At 49.7% G+C, this 21,284-nt stretch overlaps 1 protein-coding gene across 10 annotated transcripts in view; it reads right to left on the bottom strand.

Moving 5' to 3' along the window:
- Positions 1-10,266: 10,266 nt before the first annotated feature.
- The window catches only part of BNC1 (basonuclin zinc finger protein 1), a 163,125-nt gene continuing 152,107 nt past the window's right edge, over positions 10,267-21,284 (bottom strand). For all 10 annotated transcript variants that reach the window (XM_078078815.1, XM_078078820.1, XM_078078813.1 and 7 more), the window contains 3 exons: positions 20,459-20,694; positions 16,799-18,663; positions 10,267-12,438 (listed from right to left, as the gene is read on the bottom strand). In XM_078078815.1, the coding sequence (XP_077934941.1) occupies positions 11,757-12,438; positions 16,799-18,663; positions 20,459-20,694 (2,783 nt within the window). In that variant the 3' untranslated portion in view covers positions 10,267-11,756. The remainder of the gene's footprint in view (positions 12,439-16,798; positions 18,664-20,458; positions 20,695-21,284) is intronic.

Genomic DNA, 21,284 nt, shown 5'->3' with positions numbered 1-21,284 from the left:
AAAATGGATGATTAAGTAATAGCTTTATAAGCATGTGACTTAGAAATATAGAGACAGATATCCTTTGTTCATGGACTGGAAGAATTAATATTGTTAAAATATCCATGCTACCCAAAGTGATCTATAGATTCAATGCAATCCCTATCAAAATTCCAATGGTGTTTTTCACAGAAATAGAAAAACAATCCTAAAATTTGCGAAAGACCCCAAATAGCTCATCTTTTTTTTTTAATGTGCTTTTTTTTTTTTTTTTAAGATTTTATTTATTTATTTGAGAGAGAGAGAATGAGAGAGAAAGAACACATGAGAGGGGATAGGGTCAGAGGGCGAAGCAGACTCCCTGCCGAGCAGGGAGCCCGATGCGGGACTCGATCCAGGGACTCCAGGATCATGACCTGAGCCGAAGGCAGCCGTTTAACCAACTGAGCCACCCAGGCGCCCCACCAAATAGCGAATCTTGAGCGGGAAGAAAAAAGCTGGAGGCATCATATTTCCTGACTTCAAACTACATTATGAAACTATAGTAGTAAAAACCACATGGTGCTGGCATGAAAACAGACACATACACCAACAAGGACAGAACAGAAGAGAGAGCCCAGAAACACACATATATAGTTAACTCATTTTTGACAAAGGTGCCAAGAATATGCACTAGAGAAAGGACAGTCTCTTCAGTAAATGGTGTTGGGGAAACTGGACAGCCACATGGAAAAGAATGAAATTAGAATCGTATACAATACACAATTAATGGATTACATACTTAAATGAAAGGACTGAAACCATTAAACTCCTAGAACAAAGCACAGGATAAAACGCCCTTGACATTGGTTTTGGCAAGGATTTTTCGGAATAGATGCCAAAAGCACAGGAAACAAAAGCAAAAATAAACAAGCGGGACTACATCAAACTAAACAGATTCTACACAGCAAAGGAAACAATCAACAAAATTAAAAGGCCACCTAGGAAATGGGAGAAAAATATTTGTAAACCATCTATCTGATAAGGGGTTAATATTAAAAAATATAAGGAACTCCTAATTCAATGGCAACAAAAAACCAAATGAAAAACCTGATTAAAAAATGGGCCAAGGACCTGAACAGACATTTTTCCAAAGCAGACATACAAATGGCCAGCAGGAATATGAAAAGGTGCTCAACATCACTCATCCTCAGGGCAATGCAAATCAAAACCACCTCACACCTGTTAGGATTGTTATAATCAAAGCCTCAAAAAATTCACTCATATGTGGAATATAAGAAACAGGACAGAGGATCATAGGGGAAGGGAGGGAAAACTGAAGGGGAAGTCATCAGAGAGGCAGAAAAACCATGAGACTCTTAACTGTAGGAAACAAACTGAGGGTTGCTGGAGGGGAGAGGGGTGGTGGAGGGACGGGGTAACTGGGGGATGGGCATTAAGGAGGGCACGTGATGTGAAGAGCCCTGGGTGTTATATGCAACTGATGAATTGTTGAACTCTACATCTGAAACTAATGATGTATGATATGTTGGCTAATTGAATTTAAATTAAAAAAAAGACTCAAAAGATAACAAGGGTTGGTGAGGATGCGGAGAAAGGGGAACATTTGTGCGCTGTTGGTGGGAATGCAAACTGGCGCAGCCCCTGTGGAAAACAGGATGGAGATTCCTCAAAAAGTTAGGAATAGAATTACCATGTGATCTAGCAATCTTTCTTCTGGGTATAGATCTGAGGGAAATAGAATCACTATCTCAAAGAGGCATCTTCACTCCCATGTTCACTGCAGCATCATTCAGAGTAGCCAAGACTTGGAAACAACCTAAGAGCCCATGGGCAGATGAATGGATAAAGAAGATGTGGTGCACACCCACAATGGACTATCAGCCTCAAAAAAAGCAGTAAATCAGGAGCACCTGGGTGGCTCAGTCGGTTAAGCGTCTGCCTTCTTGGGTTGTGATCCCAGAGTCCTGGGATTGAGCCCTGCATCGGGCTCCCTGGTCAGTGGGGAGCCCGCTTCTCCCTCTGCCTCTGCCCCCCAACCCCGTGTGCGTGTTCTCTCTCAAATAAATAAATAAATAAATAAAATCTTTTTTAAAAAGCAGTAAATCCTGCCATTTACAACATGGATGAAACTGAAGGACAAAGTGAAATAAATCAGACACAGAAAGACAAATGTTTTAGGAGCTCACTTATCTGTGGAATCTAAAAAAAACAAAACAAAAGCTGAACTCACAGTAACAGAGGAGAATGGTGGTTAGCAGAGGATTGGAGTTGGCGGAGGAGAGGGAGACTTTGATCAAAGGGCGCAGACTTCCAGTTTTAAGTTGAATACATTCTGGGAATCTAATGTAAAGCGTGGTGACTGTATTTAGTAATAATGTCCTATACATTTGAAATTCTCGAAGAGTAGATATCAAGTGTTCTCATCACATACACACAAAAAAGCAACATGGAAGGTGATGGATATGTTAATTAGTTTGACTGTGGAAATCATTTCACGACATATACATACATCAAAACATATTGTACACCTTAAATACATATAATTTTTATTTGCCAAAAAATAAAAAATATTTTAAAAAATAGAGATACAGGTATAAATACCTATAAATACCTTTATAGGGTCTAAATCGCACTTCATAGGCCCTGGCATCTACCGTGTCCTTAGGCTTACATTTTATTTAAAAAAATTTTAAAGATGTATTTATTCATTTGAAAGAGAGAGAGAGCAGGGGGAGGGGCGAAAGGGGAGGGAGAGAGAGAATCCCAAGCAGATGCCTTGCTGAGCACAGAGCCTGACGCAGGGCTTGATCCCATGACCCTGAGATCGTGACCTGAGGGGAAATCAGGAGTCAGCTGCTTAACCGACTGAGCCACCCAGTCACCCCAGGCTTACATTTTAAAAGCTAAACTTTGGAAAAGGTGCAATGGAGCCGGCCAAGGAGGCTCACCCACCAACCTTACTGGCCAATTCCAGTGAGCTTATTTTTACCGACCAAACACAATTTCTTCTTAGAGGAGAACTAAGATAACTGGAATCTGACAAGGTATGGGGCTTGTTGCCACAGATTGTTTTCAGAGGGGGCCACGATCACACACACACACGGAGCACTTACTTTGGGCTGGGTGAAGAAAGAGGTCGCCCTCAACCCCTACCTACCATTCTCTTTAATGGGGAGTGCCGGGCAGGGGGGGCCCGGTGTGAACCCTACCCTGACCAGCGTCCTAGCCCGAGGCACTCAACTCCAGGGAACGCGTCCTCTTTTCAGCTAGCCCTGGAGCTGGAGGACATGGATGGGTCACCGGGGGGATTTCCAAACACAGTTGTCTGGGTCCCACAGGACTCGACTAGCGCTCAGCGGCAATCGCAATAACCAGAACATTCCAGCAGAGGGCACTGTTCCCCAACAATCCGAAATGGGAAGCTGTGTCGAGGAACATGCGAGAGCCAAGAAACTTCTTTAAAAAAATGTCTTTTCCCCCCCTTCAATATTCCCAGCTCTCTGCAAAGAATATGTAGAAAGTACAACATTCAGGGGCGCCTGGGTGGCTCAGCCGTTAATTGTCTGCCTTCGGCTCAGGTCATGATCCCGGGGTCCTGGGATCGAGCCCCGCATTGGGCTCCCTGCTCAGCGGGAAGCCTGCTTCTCCCTCTCCCACTCCCTCTGCTTCTGTTCCCTCTCTTGCTTTGTCTCTCTCTGTCAAATAAATAAATATCTTTAAAAAATACTTATAAAAAAAAAGAAAGTACAACATTCAGACTAAGTAGAGCTTACCAATCACACAGATTCCTAGGGTGTAGCTTTAAAACATCAGGTGACCAGTAGACATTCAGTTCTTTATGTAGTTTGCCTCAAGCCACTGTTAAAATTTCTTGGAAAATCTGCTTTTTATGAATAGACAAAGCCTACCTTGCAAAGCAGGAGCTCCGGACGAGGAGGGGAGGGTGACAGGGACACCCGGTGTTCAGAGGTTCAGACGTTTCCACTCACCATTGCCAGGGAGGCGGGAACACGGTATCATTTCCCCAGATGAGGAAATCCTGGTTCAAGGGGGTTGCCCCACGGGGTCTCAGGCTCCTCTGTAATGCCCCAGGATCTGGGAGGAGAGGCTGAGAGAGGATGCCCAAGCTAGGGCTCAAGTCTGCTCTCCCCATGAATGGGACGAGAGACAGGACCCCTCCCTTTTAGGAATGTTCTAGACCAGTGGTTCTCAACTGGGGGCTCTTTGGTCACCCACCCCACTGGGGGGGTATTTGGCAATGTATGAAGACATAATTAGCTGTCACAATTTTGGGGGTGCTCCTGGAATCTAGTGGGTGGGGGGGTCTGAGAAGCAGCTGAACATCTTACAATACACAGCACAGTCCCTGCCCCACCCAAGAAAGAATTATCTGGCTCAGAACATTAACAATGCCAAGTTCGAGAGACTCTAGTCTAGATTTTAGATCTGGGATTCTCAAAGTATGGTTCCCAGACCAAGGGCATCAGCAGCACCTGGGGACTTGTGACAGGTGCCCTGCGTCAGACCTACTAAATCACAAGCTCCAGGGGCAGCCCGTGCTTTAATGAGCCTTTCAGATGATGTAATGCATGCTCAAGTTTGAGAGCCACTTACTTGCAGACTCTACTGCTCGAGATAAGTAGTCTAACGCTGTGCTTCTAAGATATTAGCGTGCTTACAGTCACCGTGGGATGGTGAAAAAGCAGAGTCTGATTTAGCTATCATGATAATTTGCATTTTTTACAAGCTCCACCTGCTGCCGCCGCTGCTGGTGACCGCCCACATTTTGAGAAGAATCCAAGATACTGGTTCCAAAACTTGCCAGATCATTAGACCCCAAGTGTCTGTTGAAATTTCAGATTCCCAGGCTCCCCTGCCCCGAGGCCCACTAAGTACTTAGGACATCTCCAGGGGAGGGGTCTGGGAATCTGAATCTTAAAAGAGTACCCCAAGAAGATTCTCATGATCAAGCAGGTCTGAAAAAACTGGCTTCAGAGGGCAAGTTCAGGAGTCATTGATTAATGATGTCATCTGTGAGTCCCCTTTGTCTATGAGTAGAAATTCTCAACCTGGGCTGGGAGGAACCCCCGGGGAGCTTCGAAACTCTCCGTACATGGTCACAGAGCAGACCGATTATATCAGACCTTCTGAGGGTACGACTAGGAAGCAGTACTTTATTTTTAATTTTTTAAAAAATATTTTATTTATTTATTTGACAGAGACAGCGAGAGAGGGAACATAAGCAGGGGGAGTGGGAAAGGGAGAAGCAGGCTTCCCGCAGAGCAGGGAGCCAGATGCAGGGCTCGATCCCAGGACCCTGAGATCATGACCCGAGCCAAAGGCAGACGCTTAACCAACTGAGCCACCCAGGCGCCCCGGAAGCAGTACTTTAAAAAGATGCCTCGGAGATTCCAACGTGCAACTGTGCTTAAGAATCAGTGACCTTCGAAGAGTCTGGAATCAAACAGAATTACCGTATGACCCAACAATTCCACTCTTACATACCCGTGTGAACAGAAAACGTATGTCCACAACACCAAAACTTGTACACCAATGTCCACAGCGGCATTATTCATGATTGGCCCCAAAGTGGAAACAACCCACCTGGCCATCAACTGATGAATAGAAAAACAAATGAAAATGGATGTGGTATATCCACACCATGGATGATTACTGAGCCCCAAGAAGGACTGATGGATGTTACATGGTGGACGAACCTTGAGAACATCCGGCTGAATGAAAGAAGACCGCATGGTGTGCAATTCCATTTATAGGACGTATCCAGAATAAGCAAATCCATGGAAGCGGAAGGTAGATTAGTTAGCAGACTAATGGGGAGTGCCTGTGACCGGGGATGGGGTTTTATTTTGGGGCGATCGAAATGTTCTGAACTGGACAGAGGCACACACAGCGGAGTGTACGAAATGCTACTGAGTTGTACACTTTAAATAAGCTTTATGCTGTGCGAATTTTATCTCCGTGAAAAAAGGAAAGAAAGAAAATGAATCAGGGATGCATAAACTTTCCTAATAGAGGGGGATTTTGAGAAATCAGACAAAATCTGGGTGTGAGTCGATTAGCCACTTAGGAAAAACACCCTACGCTAGACCAAAAGGCCACGGATGTGCCCCCTCTGTGGTCTTTGAGTCAACTCTGCTAGGTTAGGGAGTAAAGGGTGTTTGAGAGCTTGCTATCAGATCCCTGTGATTAGGGCGAAAAAGCCAGTTTTCAGCTGTCAGCTGAACTTGTGTTGATTTGCAAGTATGCGCTCAGCATCGGGGAGGCTCATGCCTTTCTCTTGTTCAGAGGTTGATGGAGAAAGTGATCACCGAGGTCAGTCTTCTTAAGAGCGGGGGTGGTGGGTGGGGAGGGGGAAGTTTCAGGTTATTTAATTTGAATATAAACAGAAGGATGACCCCACAAGGCTGAAGGTTTAGCAATGTGCTGGCAATCGACAGTTACGTTTATGTAGCCACCCGGCCGGAAGGGAGACCCAGAGTGCCCAACCTTGAGGTGGAGAGGTCATGGGGAGGTCACGACCCTGTGCCCTCAGGCCTGACCAGGAGGGGTGCTAGCAAGAGAAATCGGAGATAGAGACCTCTCTCTTCTGGAAATTAAGCTTCTATAATTTTTATTTATTTAAGTTTATTTATTTATTTATTTAGGTTTAATCCCTGCCCCCCTTTATTTATTATTTATTTAGGTTTAATACCTGCCCCCCTTTATTTATTTATTATTTATTTAGGTTTAATACCTGCCCCCTTGCTCTAAATGCCATAGGGGCACGCACCGTGTCTACTGCATTCAGCACAGTGTGCTCAGCTGCGCCTGGTGCATAGTAGGTGGGTTCTGGATCAATCTGTTGACTGGCAGCTGGAGGCCCCTTGGTGAGGGGTGAATGCTGACAGCAGAGCTGCTAAATGAGGGCTGGGGGTGGGGTAAAGCACAGCCGTGAGCAAAGCCCCGAGAACACACGGGTGCCCAGAAGGACTCGCTTCACTCCTCGCTGAGAGAGAAGGAGAGGGAGGTCACCAGGGGCTTCCTGGAAGGGAGGGCCCGTGACCTGGGTCTCAGAGGAGGACGGAGGGTTAGGGGTCAGAGACTGGAGAGGTGGCTCCTGGAGAGAAAGCGACAGATGCAGAGCCTTGGGGACACACAAGCCCGGGCCTGTGGGGCAACCGCAGGGGTCAGCTGGGCTGAGGCCAGCCTAGCGGGGTCCCACCCTCACGGGGGCAGCGGGAAGCACCTGGAGGGTGGGGGGCAGTCCGCCCTGTGCCGTGATGGAGCTCCCTGGGGCTGCTGTGGGGCGGGTGGGTCTGAGGGATCATGGACAGCGGGAGGCTGCTACACCGCTCTTGGGGAAGGGGGACATAGAGGACCTTCCTTGTTGGACGGACACCGGCCGCTAGCATGAAAAAGGGGGAGGATCTGAGGGCATTTGCCAGCAGGCAGACTCGTTGGAGTTTGGTGACTGGTGGTTGCTGCTGGGAGTGGGATGAAGAAAAGTCCAGGGTCGTGGTGGTGATGATGATGAAGATGACGATGGCGAAGGTGCTTACAGCCAGCGTGTGGTGAGCGCTTATGTGCCAGGCACTGTGCTGGGCGCTTTTCATGCACTGTGCCCTTTGAGCCTCGGTGTGGGTCGGCCGGGTAATGGCGCTGCTCCCTCGAACCTCAATCCAAGGAAACAAAAGGAGGAAAACGTTTGATTGGTGGGGGGATGACAAATTGGGTTCAGCCCCAGTGGAGCTGGACAGGGGTGTTGTGGATGATTCTGTGATATCCAGGGGGCATCTGCTGGTCAAGAGGGCAGCTCCGGAGGCGTAGCCTACAGATGGTTGGAGTCGTGGGGATGAATGAGACGTCCCAGAGAGCATGAGCGTGAGGAGGGACCAGGGTGCACCACAGGGCCACGCGTGTCCTGTGGATACGGCCTGTCTGCGGAGAGGTAAATCTACTATCCTAAGGACCTCAGCTATCCACAGAGAAGGGAAGAAGAGTCACCACAAGGGGCATGGGGTCCAGAGAGCTATTTTTTCTTTCTTTCAATCATTAAGACGAGAGAGACTTGCAAGAGTCACAAGTTAGAGATGGAAGTGGTAGAAAGGATGGGGTGGATGAGGATGGGAGAGGGGAGAGGGGGTGGGACACCATCCTTGAGGCAGCCGGCGGGGTGAGTGAGGGCATCAGCCTTCAGAAAGAGCAGGAACACTACTTTTGAGTCCAGAGAAAAATACAGGTTTGAATGCACCTTGAACAGAACGCAGGGACTTCAGTAAGGTAGGATTGGGCCCAGGGCTCCAGGTACTGGGCTCCCGCAGGCTGCTCACAGCCAGACTGAGTGTGGCAGGGGTTAATTCCCAGGGAACCCACTCCGGGGAGATGGGGGGCTGCTCTGACAGCTGACCCCGGCCAGAGCCTCCGCAGGGCCCTTGCTGACCCCTCCGCAAACTATATGGCAGCCTTGGATTCTTTCACCCAACCTTCCCTCCCTCTGTCCTTCCCTCGGGGGTCAGACCTGCCCTGCGTCTGCCAGCTCCCCGCGCCTTCCCCAGCTCCCTTCCTGTTTCCAATAGTATTTTCTCTCTTAATAAAACCCTTGCACGTTGAGTCCTTTTGGCATCCACTTCTTGGGGGATTCAGACGAACGCAGCCACCCACAGGCACAAGCCCGTGGAATCAGAAAGGCTGAGCTAGGGGACCCAGATGCCTCAGGGAGCAGTGTGCAGCCTAAGGAGACCCCGGGGGGGGGGTCTGACAGCAGAGTCGGGACAGAGGAGACCCCGGGAGGACAGGCGTGAAGACAGACAAATCGGCAGGGGGGTGGTGCCCAGTGGGGGAGACCCTGAAGGGTTCCCAGCCAATTCTGAGAGCAGGAAGTGAGTCAGCTCCTATAGCTGCCACGAGGGAAGAGAAAGCCCACAGAGGTGGTCATGAAAGGCGAGCGGGCAAGAGGAGGGCAAAGTCGCAGGGGCGGGAGGGCGGTGTACGACCTCGTTGACCTTGAGAGTCTCTGGATTTTATCCTAACTGCTAACGGCAGCCACTGCGGGGCTCTGAGCTGGGGCGCCACGTGACCTGGTTACATCTTAGAAGGACCACTCCGGCTGCTCTAGGAGGCGAGCACGGGCACGACAGACCAGCTAGGAGGCTACAGCGGCCATACGGGCAGGAGGCAGCCTGGCCTAGAAGAGCGGGCGGGCCCAGGTGCCGCAGGGTGAGGACGTCCCCCTCTGGTCGCCTCCGCCTCTCAGCCCTCCAAGAAGCAGGGACATGGACCTCCCCTGACAGGGGGGCTGGAGGGTAGAGGGGATCATGCTTTTTCTGTTTTTTTTTTTTAATTATTTAAATTCAATGTAATTAACATGTATTATTAGTTTCAGAGGTAGAGTTCAGGGATTCATCAGTTACATAGAACACCCAGTGCTCATTCCATCACGTGCCCTCCTTAACGCCCATCCCCCAGTGAGCCCATCCCCCCACTGACCCCCCCCTCCCCTCCAGCGACCCCCGCTTTGCTCCCTAGAGTGAAGAGTCTCTTATGTGTGTCTCCCTCTCTGTTTTCCTCTTATTTTATTTTTCCTTCAAGGGGATCATGCTTTTATCTGTGTATTGGAAGGGCAGGTAAAAGAGGTGAGGAAGTTAAAAGATCAATTATAAAAAGTGGCTTAAAAAAAACCCCTGCCACTGGGCACCTGGGTGGCTCAGTCAGTTACTTAATCTGCCTTCGGCTCAGGTCATGATCTCAGGGTCCTGGGATCGAGTTCCGCATCAGGGTCCCCACTCATCGGGGAGCCTGCTTCTCCCTCTCCCTCCACCCCTCCCCATGCTCATGTGCTCTCCCTCACTCTCTCTCTCAAATAAATACAATAAAATCTTTAAAAAAACCCCCCAAAACCCTGCACGTTTAAGAAACAAAACAGCAGAAATCGCTCACTGCATTCGACTTCCAGCACCGCCTGGAACACTTATCTTTGACAGCACAGTATTTTTTCAACAATCGCTTTGTTTTGTATTTTTCTTAATAATAAATTGATGGCCAGCCCCTCCTCCCCATCAAGTAGCCACTCCCCACCTCTGGAACATATTAAAACCTGCCCTCCCTGTTTCCACGTGGCCGTACTTACCGATGCTGTTCTGTGCCCACCCGCCCACCCCGGGCTTCCAGCTCCGTAAATTCCTGCGAGCGCGTGTGTGTGCGTGTGAAGGACCGCGGTGTGCTCGCACCACGCCGGGCGTCTGACAAAACCGGTCTTCCGAATGTTGGCCTCTTTAAACAAAAACGTGTGGCATACATTTTTATTAAATCATAGAAAACTCATTTGTATACAAATCGTTCCACTTTGGGGAAACTGGAATAATAAACAGCTGGGTAACAAAACAGTGGAAAGATACATCTTTACTTTAAGCCAAGACCAAGTGTCGTCACATTTATTAAAAAAAAACAAAACGCTGAAACAATCCATAACAGGTTGTTGGCTTTTTTCACCCTTGGGCCGGAGGAATCATCTCTCTTATAACCCCCAATTCTCTTTGAGGATGTTTTTCATTACTTAAATCCACTGTAAGTTTAAAAGACGGTTCACCTGAAGTCTTAACGAGAAGTCAATTTCTCCCTCCCGAGTACCGTAAATGCCGAATTTCAAGAGATGGTCTCTTTTCACAGGACCGATGAAACTTCCCTTTTTACAATAGCAAATGTGTACCATGGTGTGGAATATATTTCAGAATAAGTTAAATATTAAGACGTATGGTATGGCAGTCCTGCCCTACTCTTCTTCTACCGTGTACATTGGAATGTTCCTAACCTTACACATTTATAAAAGGATGAGGGCTGAGGGACCCAGTGATACTGAAGATCAGAACCGCGTTCTCTAAACGCTTCGGCCGAGTATTTACAGATGGTCCTGCACTCCTTCCACAGGGGCCCGAAATGACCAGACTCCGAGGTTCACCGAATGGAAACGGGCAGCCGCTCTCAAGTTGAGGCCGGCCCTCGCTCTGTCCTCGAGCAGAGACCCAGAGGTCACATTGCGGCACGTCTGCACTCACCCCAATGACTCACGTAACAAACACAAATTAAATATTACCAAAGTCATTTTAAATTAAATTGAAGACCACTATGTTTCCTGAACGCTTGCCACACAGCGAGCACAGACATCCTCGTAACATCTTTGTTCCTGCGTGCTGGAAACCCACCTGCCTCCTCTGGGGGCTCCTTGAAGGTCCATGAGACCCCCGAAGGGGAAGACACAAAGTAAAAGCAACTCTCCTCTCCAAACGGAGGCACAGTCTCAAAAAGCCATACTCCCAACCCCGAGTCTGGATTTCAGACTCATTAAAAGCAGGAACTGAAAAAATGTGATCTTGGGGCCTGGCTCCTCACCCGCGGTGGCCGTCTGCTTCCCCGGGACACTCAGCTGACCCTTCACTTCAAGCTGCCCCAAGGTCCTGGGCCCCCTGGTCAATTTGCAGACCTGGCGCGCTCCCGGGGAATGTGTAAACAAATGTGGGAAAAAACCGTGTTTCTGCCAGTGTTTGTTATGTCAGGGAAAAACCCCCTGGGGCTAAGAAAAATAATAGGAAGGGCTGCCCCCTAAAGTTGACTTCCTACAAGGCTTGTCTTTTGCTCATCCCGCCGCACAAGACGAGAAAGTCAACTCCAAGACCTTTTGCCCGGCTTGCCTCAAACGTTATTAAACACAATGAGAGCCCTTATTGTTCCTGAATTAGGGTAAACGCTTCTCCTCACGGACTCGGTCCGCCCTCTTGTCACTATAGATGACCGGGAGAGGAGGCCAGGCTTTTGTGCAGGTTGGGATTCTGGCTGTGTCTGTTCCGGCTGCGGACAGATGAGAACGTGGTGTTGCAGCCCGGAATCTTGCATTTGTGGGCCTGCCGGAGGTGCACGGTTTTGTAGTGAGCCCTGAAGGTCCCTTTATTACTGTACGTCTTTTGGCAGAGGTGACACGTGATGGGCAACCCAGAAGGCAGGCTGGCGAGGCTCTGGTCGGCCTTCTCCATCAGGACACAGATGGGGTACTCATCTTCCCCGGGGACAAGGTTCGGCCCGTCACAGTTCCCATCGCTGTCCTCCATGAGCACGGTGCCCTCCTCGCTGGCCCCGTCTGAGTCCCAAGAGGAATGGTTGCTGCTCTCCGACTTCATGCTCGAGGTAGTGCTCAGATCCAAGACGGTGCCCTCGCTTGGCGGCCCGGGGTTGTAGCTCTCCAGGCCGGCACCGTGGACTTGGGTAATCGGGTAAACCAGGCTGCCCATCCGACTCGCTCCCTTGAAGATGACAGACGTCTGGGAGGCTTGTTGCGTGAAAGCCACGTCCTGGAAGGTCTCCTTCGCCACGTCCTTCAGAAGGTAAGCTGCATGGAAATGGTCTTCGGGGCTCTCGAGTGCTTTCTGGGTCAACACTTTCTGGTGGAGGTTTAGATTTGAACTGTGTCTACAAGAGTGAAAACACGGTTAGCGGTGGTTTGGGCTGTTGTTGTAAAGACAGTCATCATTCCGAGTGGAGACACTAGGCAGATACCAGAAAAATCTTGTGGCGTGGAAGGAGTGGCCATAGGGGGGATGGGATGAAATGTGTGTCCAGTGGACACTGGCCCGGGGCTGTTCACTGCCTGTCAGAAGTTAGCACTGACCAGGAAAGCCGGCCGTCTGGAAGCTGGGAATATGTAGTTCTTCTTAATTTATACCATGCGACGGACACGTAACTTCCCGCACCTCATCTACTGAGGACGGCCAGCCTACTCCAATTAGGTCAATTCCCCTGGGACCCTGAAACCAGGGGATCCCAGAGAACACTTGTCCCCATAGGTTAAGCAGAGGACTTTATTGCAATGAAACCAAGAAATACCTTCTAGAGCGGCACTGTCCAGTAGGATAGCTACTCCCACAGGACGAGTGAGCACCTGAAACGCGGCTGCGTCATACACAGAAATGATAATATCTGGATAGGCTGACTAAAACAAAATACATTATTAAGACTTATTTCACCTGTGTCTTTTTATGCTTCTTTAATGTGGTTCCTAGAAAATTTAAAATTTTCTATGTGGCATCAGGGTCTACAGCATTCACACTCACATGACCACAGAAGTGCTACAGGGGAGAAAATGTGATTGGCTAGACATTGTTTGTGTGTGTGTGTGTGTGTGTGTGTGTGTGGGAGAGAGAGAGAGAGAGAGAGAGAGAATTTAAGTTCAGTTCATATTGCAACGTTTCACAATAAACCAGACAGGAGTTTTGCAAATGCAGCACTGAACCCACCACCAATCTTCTACCCACTGATTATTCCTGAAGGGCAGATAATGAGTATCCATTATGACACATTCCTGCTCACACAATATCATTTGGATGTAACTTGTCAATCAATGTTGGCCGTGCTCAGAGATCCCCTGCTGACTTCGGACTGGCAAAAATAGCCCTAACTGCAAGGGTATGAGCTTAAAGGTGATAGGAAAGTGATTCCAAACAGAGAAAATACCTCCCCCACCACCTGCACAGATCAGAATGCCTGCCAGGACCACCAGGTGAAAAACACCCCCACCAAAATAACTAAGAATCGAGTTTTCTCTTTGAAACCTCCAAAGACACAGTGGGGGTGGGGTGGGGTGGGCGGAAATTCAATCTTATTTCATAAAACGTATCAAATCTGCTATTCCACATCTCTCTTCTGTCCCTTACACATTCTTTCTCCGGACATAATCAGAGCCGTGCTCCCAGATCACCCACTCTGCAAACAACTCTTATCAACGGCAGCTCTGCCCTGTGATTATGTCGGCGTTCTGGGTAGAAGGGGCAGAAAACCAGACACTGGATTGACACGCACGTCCCGGCACAGAAGTGGTAGAAAAAAAAGTCAGACAGACACGTTTACTGGAACCTTGCACAGGAAGGTCCCTGAGACAACAAAGCAAAGCTCTGGGCCCGAGTCCCCCAGGAACACCAGAAGCGAACCTGTGGGATCCTCCAACCTTCTCCTTAAGCCCGGAGGGTTAGGGGCATTTCCCGAGGTGCCACGTCTCCTAAAACCAGTGACGACCACAAATGCAAAACCCTCTGGGCCATGTGCCAGGCTTCCTGTTGCTATCAGGACTGCTGATGCCGAGCATCCCCATCCCCACCCCCTCCTCCTCCTCCGTTTTGGCCTCGTCAGGCCAGTGGTTCTCAAAGTAGGGTCTGGGCACCCCTCGTGGTCCCTGAGCTTTTTTCAGGGGTGCCCTGAAGTCAAAACTCATCTCATCATCGTGATACTCAGACATGATCTTTTCCACCGTCGTTCCTTCATGAGCCTACCGTGGCTTTCCAGAGGCTACGTGACATGTGGTATTGGAACAGGCTGAAGGCAGAAGCCGATGTGAGAAACCAACTGTTTTTCTGCTAAGCCAGACGTTACAGAGATTGGCAAAGCCACTCTTCTCACGGAGTTTTTGTGCTGGAAAACGGGGTTATTTTTCATGACATGTTATGTACGTTTTTTTTTTCCCCTTGTTTTTCATGTTATGTATGTTAACATATGATAGGTTTATTATTTTAAGTGATGAAATAAATATTAATTTTTTTCTGTTTTGGTTTCTAATGCAATAAACATCGATAACTTATAAACCCAAATAGACAAGTTCTTGAGGGCCCTGAAGTTTTAAGAATTTGTAAAAGGGGTTCTGAGACCAAAACGTCTGAGAGCTGCTGGTTTAGTCATGCCTCTTCCTCCAGGAAGCCCTAACTTCTCAGAAGAGTCTCAGCAGGGGCCCCCACTACGTGCCCACAGCAGCCTCTCTCTCCCATTATAGCGGCTGCTGCAGTCAACTGTCAACGCCTATTTACTGCTCTGTCTCCCCGACTGGCCTTTGTGAGCAGGGACTCTGTCCACAGCACCTAACAGAAGGTTTTTAAATATTTTTTGGCTAAATAAGCATCCACGGCATTGTCCCAGTCCCTTCCTGCGGGGTCCTACTGACTACTGTTGGCATCAGCTTCAAGAGGGGAAGACACCTGTCCTGACAACACAGTTCTCATCGCTGGCCCGGAGAAAGGGTGGTGGCCCCAGGCCTGCCCACAAAGCTCTTTTTAAAATGGTGCCATTTTGGGGCGCCTGCACAGCTCAGTGGGTTAAGCGCCTGCCTTCAGCTCGGGTCATGATCCCAGGGTCCTGGGGTCGAGCCCCGCATCGGGCTCCCTGCTCCGCGGAGACTCTGCTTCTCCCTCTGCCTGAGCTCCCCCTGCTTGTGTGCTCTGTGAAAATAAATAAATAAAATCTTCAAAATATATAAAATAAAATAAAATGGTGCCATTTTAATCAGGTTCTAGGTAAAATGAATTCCAAGTTCTAGACCACCAGAATTAGTAGTCTAAATTTAGAATTCAAGATGCTTTCCTGTGGTGGGGGAAAAGACCTGTGTCTACAAACAGCTCAGAATATAAAAAATATTAAATATATGAAAAAATAAATATAAAACAAAGGCGAATGTTAAATTCAACATGCCTTCTAATTTAGTGCACACTGTAGGCCAGAATGGTATCGTAAATATCAAGGATGATCTGATTGATGGGACTGTCTCTTCTTCAACATAGAGCTCGTTGATGAACAAACTCTCCTCTTGGAGGACGAAGGAGAAGGACAGCTTTGCTAATCCGGGGACCCTGGTGGTCTGGTTCGACATGCCAGCAAAACAAACAGGAGTTTTAACTAATATCACCCATGCTCTATCCTCTTTGCTCAATGGGAGGATGTTCTTGCCCAACTGCTTCAAGTCAAGCTCCTTTGAGCAAATGTAACATTTTACTATTCTGCAAACCATTTGGTGTATTTCACACTGCATTTCTTCCAGTGCTAGTCCTTCTCCTAAAGCCTCCTGGGGTCACCTCTGGGTTATACGTGTCCTCCCCTTCCCAGGCTGGGGTGATGGGACTTGAGTTCATGAAGAAAAGCACAAGACAGTTGGGCCAGTGCTGTGTCCCAGAGTGATGACAGACTCTCTCTGCCTGGGCGCTCGGCAAACAGCGAGACGCTGTGTGGGGCTCATGAACACCCCCTACCCACAAACTTCTCAAGCTTTCAACCAACATCACAACCCCCGAAGTAACCTAATGAGGGCCTCTCTTCTCTGATATCTTAATAATGAAACATTCTCCAACCACACAGTTGTTCTTCCCTTCGAATATAGCTGGTTAACTGGACATAAGAGAAAACGTTTCATTTGATGGGCTTCATATCATAAAATGGAAAAGTAGACAAGCTTTGTAGTCTTTGGTGATGCTTTAACCCCCCCTTCATGTGAGACTGGTTCATAATTCCTTATCCCAAACCATCTGCGTCAGACACGTTTCTGAATTCAGGGTTTCTCAGACTTTAGAAAGGCAGAGTGACGCATAAACTCTAATATTTTGTTCATGTCCCCGTAATAAATCCACAAGTATTTCTGCACTGAATGTATAATTTAAAAAATCCACACAAAGGGAGACTTAAAAAAAAAAAAACAACAAAAAACAAGACAACCCATAGCCTCATGTGCTTTCAGGTCAGGTTTTGTGGTCAAATGCGTTTAGATCTGGAACTGAAAATTCCAGCATGCGGATGTAGAGAGCAGTGTTTCTCAAGCCCTGGTCCCCGGGATGGCAGGAGGGTATCACCTGGGAACTCAGAAACGCAAACCCTCAGGCCTCACCCCATACCCGCGGAAGCAGAAATTCTACGGGCAGGGCTCAGAAGGATGTGTTTTCAACAACCCTCCCGGAGATTCGGGTGCATGCTGGAGTTTCGGCATCACGGCTCTGGAAGAAATGATGGCCAAGACGCGTCTTACCTGTCTCTGCTCCTGCAGGAGGGGAAGGTGGCTCTGCAGCCCTCCACCGTGCACACGTGCGTTTCTTTGGCGTGCATGTTCTTGTGGTGCATTTTCACGCCGCACGCGTTTTTGAAGGTCTTCTTGCAGATGTCACACTGGAAGCGAGTGTCTTCCTTCTGCCTCCCTAACGCGTGCTGACCCACGGGTTCCGGCTCCCTGGCGTCCTCGAAACAAGGGAAAGCCATTCCTCCGCCGGACAGAGCGCTGAAGAGCCCGCCCGCCAGCAGCCGCTGCTGCAGGTGGATGTAGTCAGGGAAGGGGACACAGGGCTCCGTCCCGGCTGCGAGGCGAGGCTCGCGGCCACCGGCCTCCGACTCCCTTGGCACCGCGGTCAGGGCCGGCTTCTGCTCAGCCGCCCTCTCTGAGGGCCGTGCGGCCCGCTCGGGGGTCCTGCTCATGGCTCCACTCGACTCCGTCCCTGAGTCTGGACGGCAGACCCTCTCCCCCTCCGGGAGGGGCCCCCCCGGGCCCCCGGACTGTGCGTGCCGCGCCCCAGGCGCTCTGTCCGACGACCGGGGGCTGCGGGCCTCGGGCTCGTCCTCCCCGGCCACCCGCGGGGGCGCGTCTTCGTCTGAGCTGAGAGCGTGCCTCTTGTCACTGGCCAGCCCCGCGGCCTCCTTCTCTATTTTGATGGGCATACTGGACTTGCGGGATTTCTTCTTGGGAAGGGCATCGAACGGGCCTTCGTTTGAAAGCAGCTGCTCTGGGATGGAAGAGGACAGGAGCGGGAGGGAAGGGAGCACGCCGGGGGTGTTCGCCAACTCGGCGGGGGTGGCCGGACTGCGGTAGAAAGGAAGGACCGGCTGGACCGTCTTCAGGTTGGGGAAAAGCACCCCGTTTTGCCCCACGCTCGGGAAGGCCGGCTGGCCCCCCGGGTCGTCCCCGGACGCCGCGTAGCCAGGCAGGGGGGGCCTGCAGTCTGGGGCCGGGAAGCCCGGGCGCTCGTAGCCCCCCGAGGCGGCCAGGTGCAGGCCGTTCCTCAGGTCTCTGTCCCTGTTGTTTCTGTTCATGGGCATGTGCAGCCGGGGGTTGGGGTTGGCGCTGTGGCGGTTCCGGCTCCTCAGGGAGCTGAAGACCATGTTGCACCCTTCGATGGTGCACTTGTGCTTGATCTTCAGGTGGACGGCGTTGTAGTGGATCTTGAGCGTGCCTTTGTCGTAGAAGGTCTTCTCACACGCCGTGCAGAACACGCGGCCCTTCTTGGCGCCCAGGCTGTGCCTCTCGGGCCTCGCTTTGGCCTCGGGGGACAACTGTGTCCTTTCAAGCTTAGTGACAAGGTTGTAGGGGCTGGAATCACTCAAAGGGGCGCCGTCTTCCTTTTTGGGAACCGTGTCCGGGCAGTTTAGACACGGCTCTTTTTCCGCCTGAAATGACACGGGACTGGAGGTTAAGAAGCCGCCGCCGGGGAAGGGTCCGTGCATCTCCTGTTTGGGCTCCTGACCCTGGTCCTGCCCCGGCTCCAGCACGTACTGTTCGGGCAGCGACCCTATCAGCGTGGGGGGCACGGGGTTGAAGAACTGGAAGGGCAGCATGAGAGTCATGTTGTTTATGAGGTTCTCAAAGGGGTGCAGGCTGCCGGGGGTCCCCTTGTCCGCAGGGGCGGGGAGGCTGGCGCTCCTGTGGTTGCAGCTCTCGATGAACGCCCTGATGTCCACGTTCGCCGCGGCCGGCGGGAGGACGATGGACTGCTCCTCCTTCTCTTGGATCGCCATGAGCTCCACGATGGACTTGGTCTCCCCAAAGCGAAGGAACTGCTGCAGGGTGGCCACCTCTTCCTCACTGGTCATGATGCTCCAGTGATCCAGCACCTTCCCTGACGCATCCTAAACCAGAATCGTGAAGCGCAATTAATTTCCTACTCCGCACCCTCTTCTCTAGAAGGGGCCACGCGGTCGGGGCCTCCGCTAGCACACGTGAATATGAGAAGGTGACACCCCCTCTGGCCAGCCCCCCACTCACGCTACTCTCCTGGGCCAGAAACCCTACACGGAAAACCAACTGCACAAATGTAAACAGTGCTCTAAAAGAGAGCAGTAAAATGCTAGGACTCCGGCCGAAGGGAAATTGAATGATTATTTTCCATCTTACTTCAAACCAATTGGTTGTCTTGCATCTGGTGTCATACTTTTCCCCACTATAAAATGAACATCTGTATCGTTTGAACAATAGTCACTTCTTGATCTCAGAAGGAGGGAGGGAGCAGTCAGACCTAGACAGAGCTCAAGTATTTATTTGCTGCAAGGTTAATAATCTTCCCCAGCAACTAACATCAGAAAACAAATGAACCCATATCGATCTACTGCCCGTGTTCACAAAGCAGAGCTGTAATTACACTGGCGGGTTGGAGATCTTTCAAACTCTAGCAAGGCCTAACTTTTCCCAAAACTACAATAAATATTTTATCACAGAACATGTATTTGATGGCCTACTGAGATTTTTCACAATGCATGGAAGAGTTTTGAAGATGATGAGGGATGTAACGTCATAAATTTTTGATGCACTAGAGGTTCAAGGTAATTGATTCCATATTTTTAATCCTAACACTAGAAAGCAAGATTATTAGGATCATTAAATATTGATCTATGTCATAATGTAAGATCATAACACTACCCTACATAAAAGGTTGCTTCTAGCCTGCTGGGGGTCCTGCACCCGAGGTGAGCAAACGCGCCTCCACAGGATGATCATGGGCTTCAGAGTTAAAAAGAAACAGGTTCGAATCCTGGGTCTGCCACTTACGACCTGAATGACGTTGGCCAAGATTCAGAAGCACTCTGAGCCTCTGGCTTTTTCAACTGGAAAATGGGGATAACTCACCTGCCCTGAGAAATTTTACTGGAAGAGGGTCCAGGCTGATAAAAGACTAAGTGCTTGTGTTGATGATGACGTGGCCTACCTGGGGTAAGACTCAAGTGCATGTTAGTCTTGGAAGTATATTCCATCCCCCCATTTCATTGAAATTTTGACATTTTCTAGTAGAGTGTCAAGGGGTAAAAAAAAAAGCTGTCGTTGCTCCCTACGTCAGAGAAATGATGTAATTCGTCCCAGGAAATTATGTTCTTTGCCTCTGGATATGAAACACGAGGGCCTACCTCCATGACAAGGTCTAGAAGGATGTAAGACTACTCTGCAAGGTAACAGAGAGGGAGAAGGGGCTAAAGGCACAAGGGAGGGATGCAGAGAACACGTGAAGAGGCCAAAGGGGAATCGAGGGGAGAGAGAACAAGCAGGAGCCAGAACACAGACGCATCACAGGGTGATGGAGCCCGGGAAGGAAGGCCAGCTTCTGCAATGTGCTTCTGGAACGTACGCTCCTCTCACCCCCAAACCCTCAGTCTTGTGTCCGTAGGTGGCCTGCGGATAGTAACCCGGGGCCAAGGCTTCACTGTAGGACAGTCGGCTTAGTGATACCCAGATCACAGAATATGTCCATGCTCCCGTGTCTGGAAGTTTCACCGGTATCGAGGAAAGCACCAGATTCTTCCCAGAACATCAGGTGGGGGTTCAAGCCGTTACGAAAGGATGCCCACCCAGGGCTGGAGCAACCAGGTTACACCAGTTACACGCATGTGGATTGGAGAAGACATTCCAGGAGAACCGCGGCCGTGCTCCCCATACCTGAAGCACGTATCCCCGGATGTAATCCTGGAGGGTCCAGTCCAACGCGTGCAGGATCTGCAGCACCTCATCTTGCTTCAGCACACTGAAGAGCCGGTCCAATAGGATTTTCAGGCGAACAGGGATGGCCTGGGTCCCGTAGAGCATGAGGCTGCTAATATCAAACACCACATTGGACTGGACAATTTCCACCTGGCTTGTGGGATACACGGGGGGGATCCTCAGCTTGCTCAGAGCTGAAAAATCAAATCGAAGAAACACCCTTCATAAAGATTTTTACTTCTCAGAGAAACACTGCCCGGGGGTGGGCTAGCGCTATGTTTTCCGACAGGAATATGCAAATGGTTCACAATCCTAATAGCTACCAGGCTCTACGTTATTCACAGGAATTTCTAAAATAAAATGAACTGGCCTGAGACTTCTTTTCTCCCGTCCCTGTCCCTAAGGGGTGAAAAACAGCCCCATGTAGGGCAGGTGCAAGGAAAAGGGATAAAGACAAAGGTGGCAGGCACATTAATCAAAAGGCTGAAAAATCGGGCAGAACAGGGTCTGCTGGTGAAGAGCTGGGGCTTGGGGATCGGATGGATCTGGGTTTGTTCCCTCGTCTGCCACGTCCTAGCTGTCAGGGTTGGCCAGTTAAGCCGCCAAAATGTACGCCGTCCCATGCGACAGTCCTCGGTTGCACACAGCTGTGTAGATTTAGAAAATTTTTAATTTTATGGAATTATTTTTACTTTCTTAAATTATTTTATTTCTTAAATTAAATAAAATCAGAAATTCAGTTCTTCAGAGTCCCACTGGTCACATTTCAAGTATTCAGCAGCCA

This window comes from Halichoerus grypus, chromosome 8 (genome assembly GCF_964656455.1).
Source record: "Halichoerus grypus chromosome 8, mHalGry1.hap1.1, whole genome shotgun sequence".
NCBI lineage: Eukaryota > Metazoa > Chordata > Mammalia > Carnivora > Phocidae > Halichoerus > Halichoerus grypus.
The sequence above is the reverse complement of the archived record's forward strand: the minus strand, read 5'-3'. Positions and strand labels throughout refer to the sequence as shown.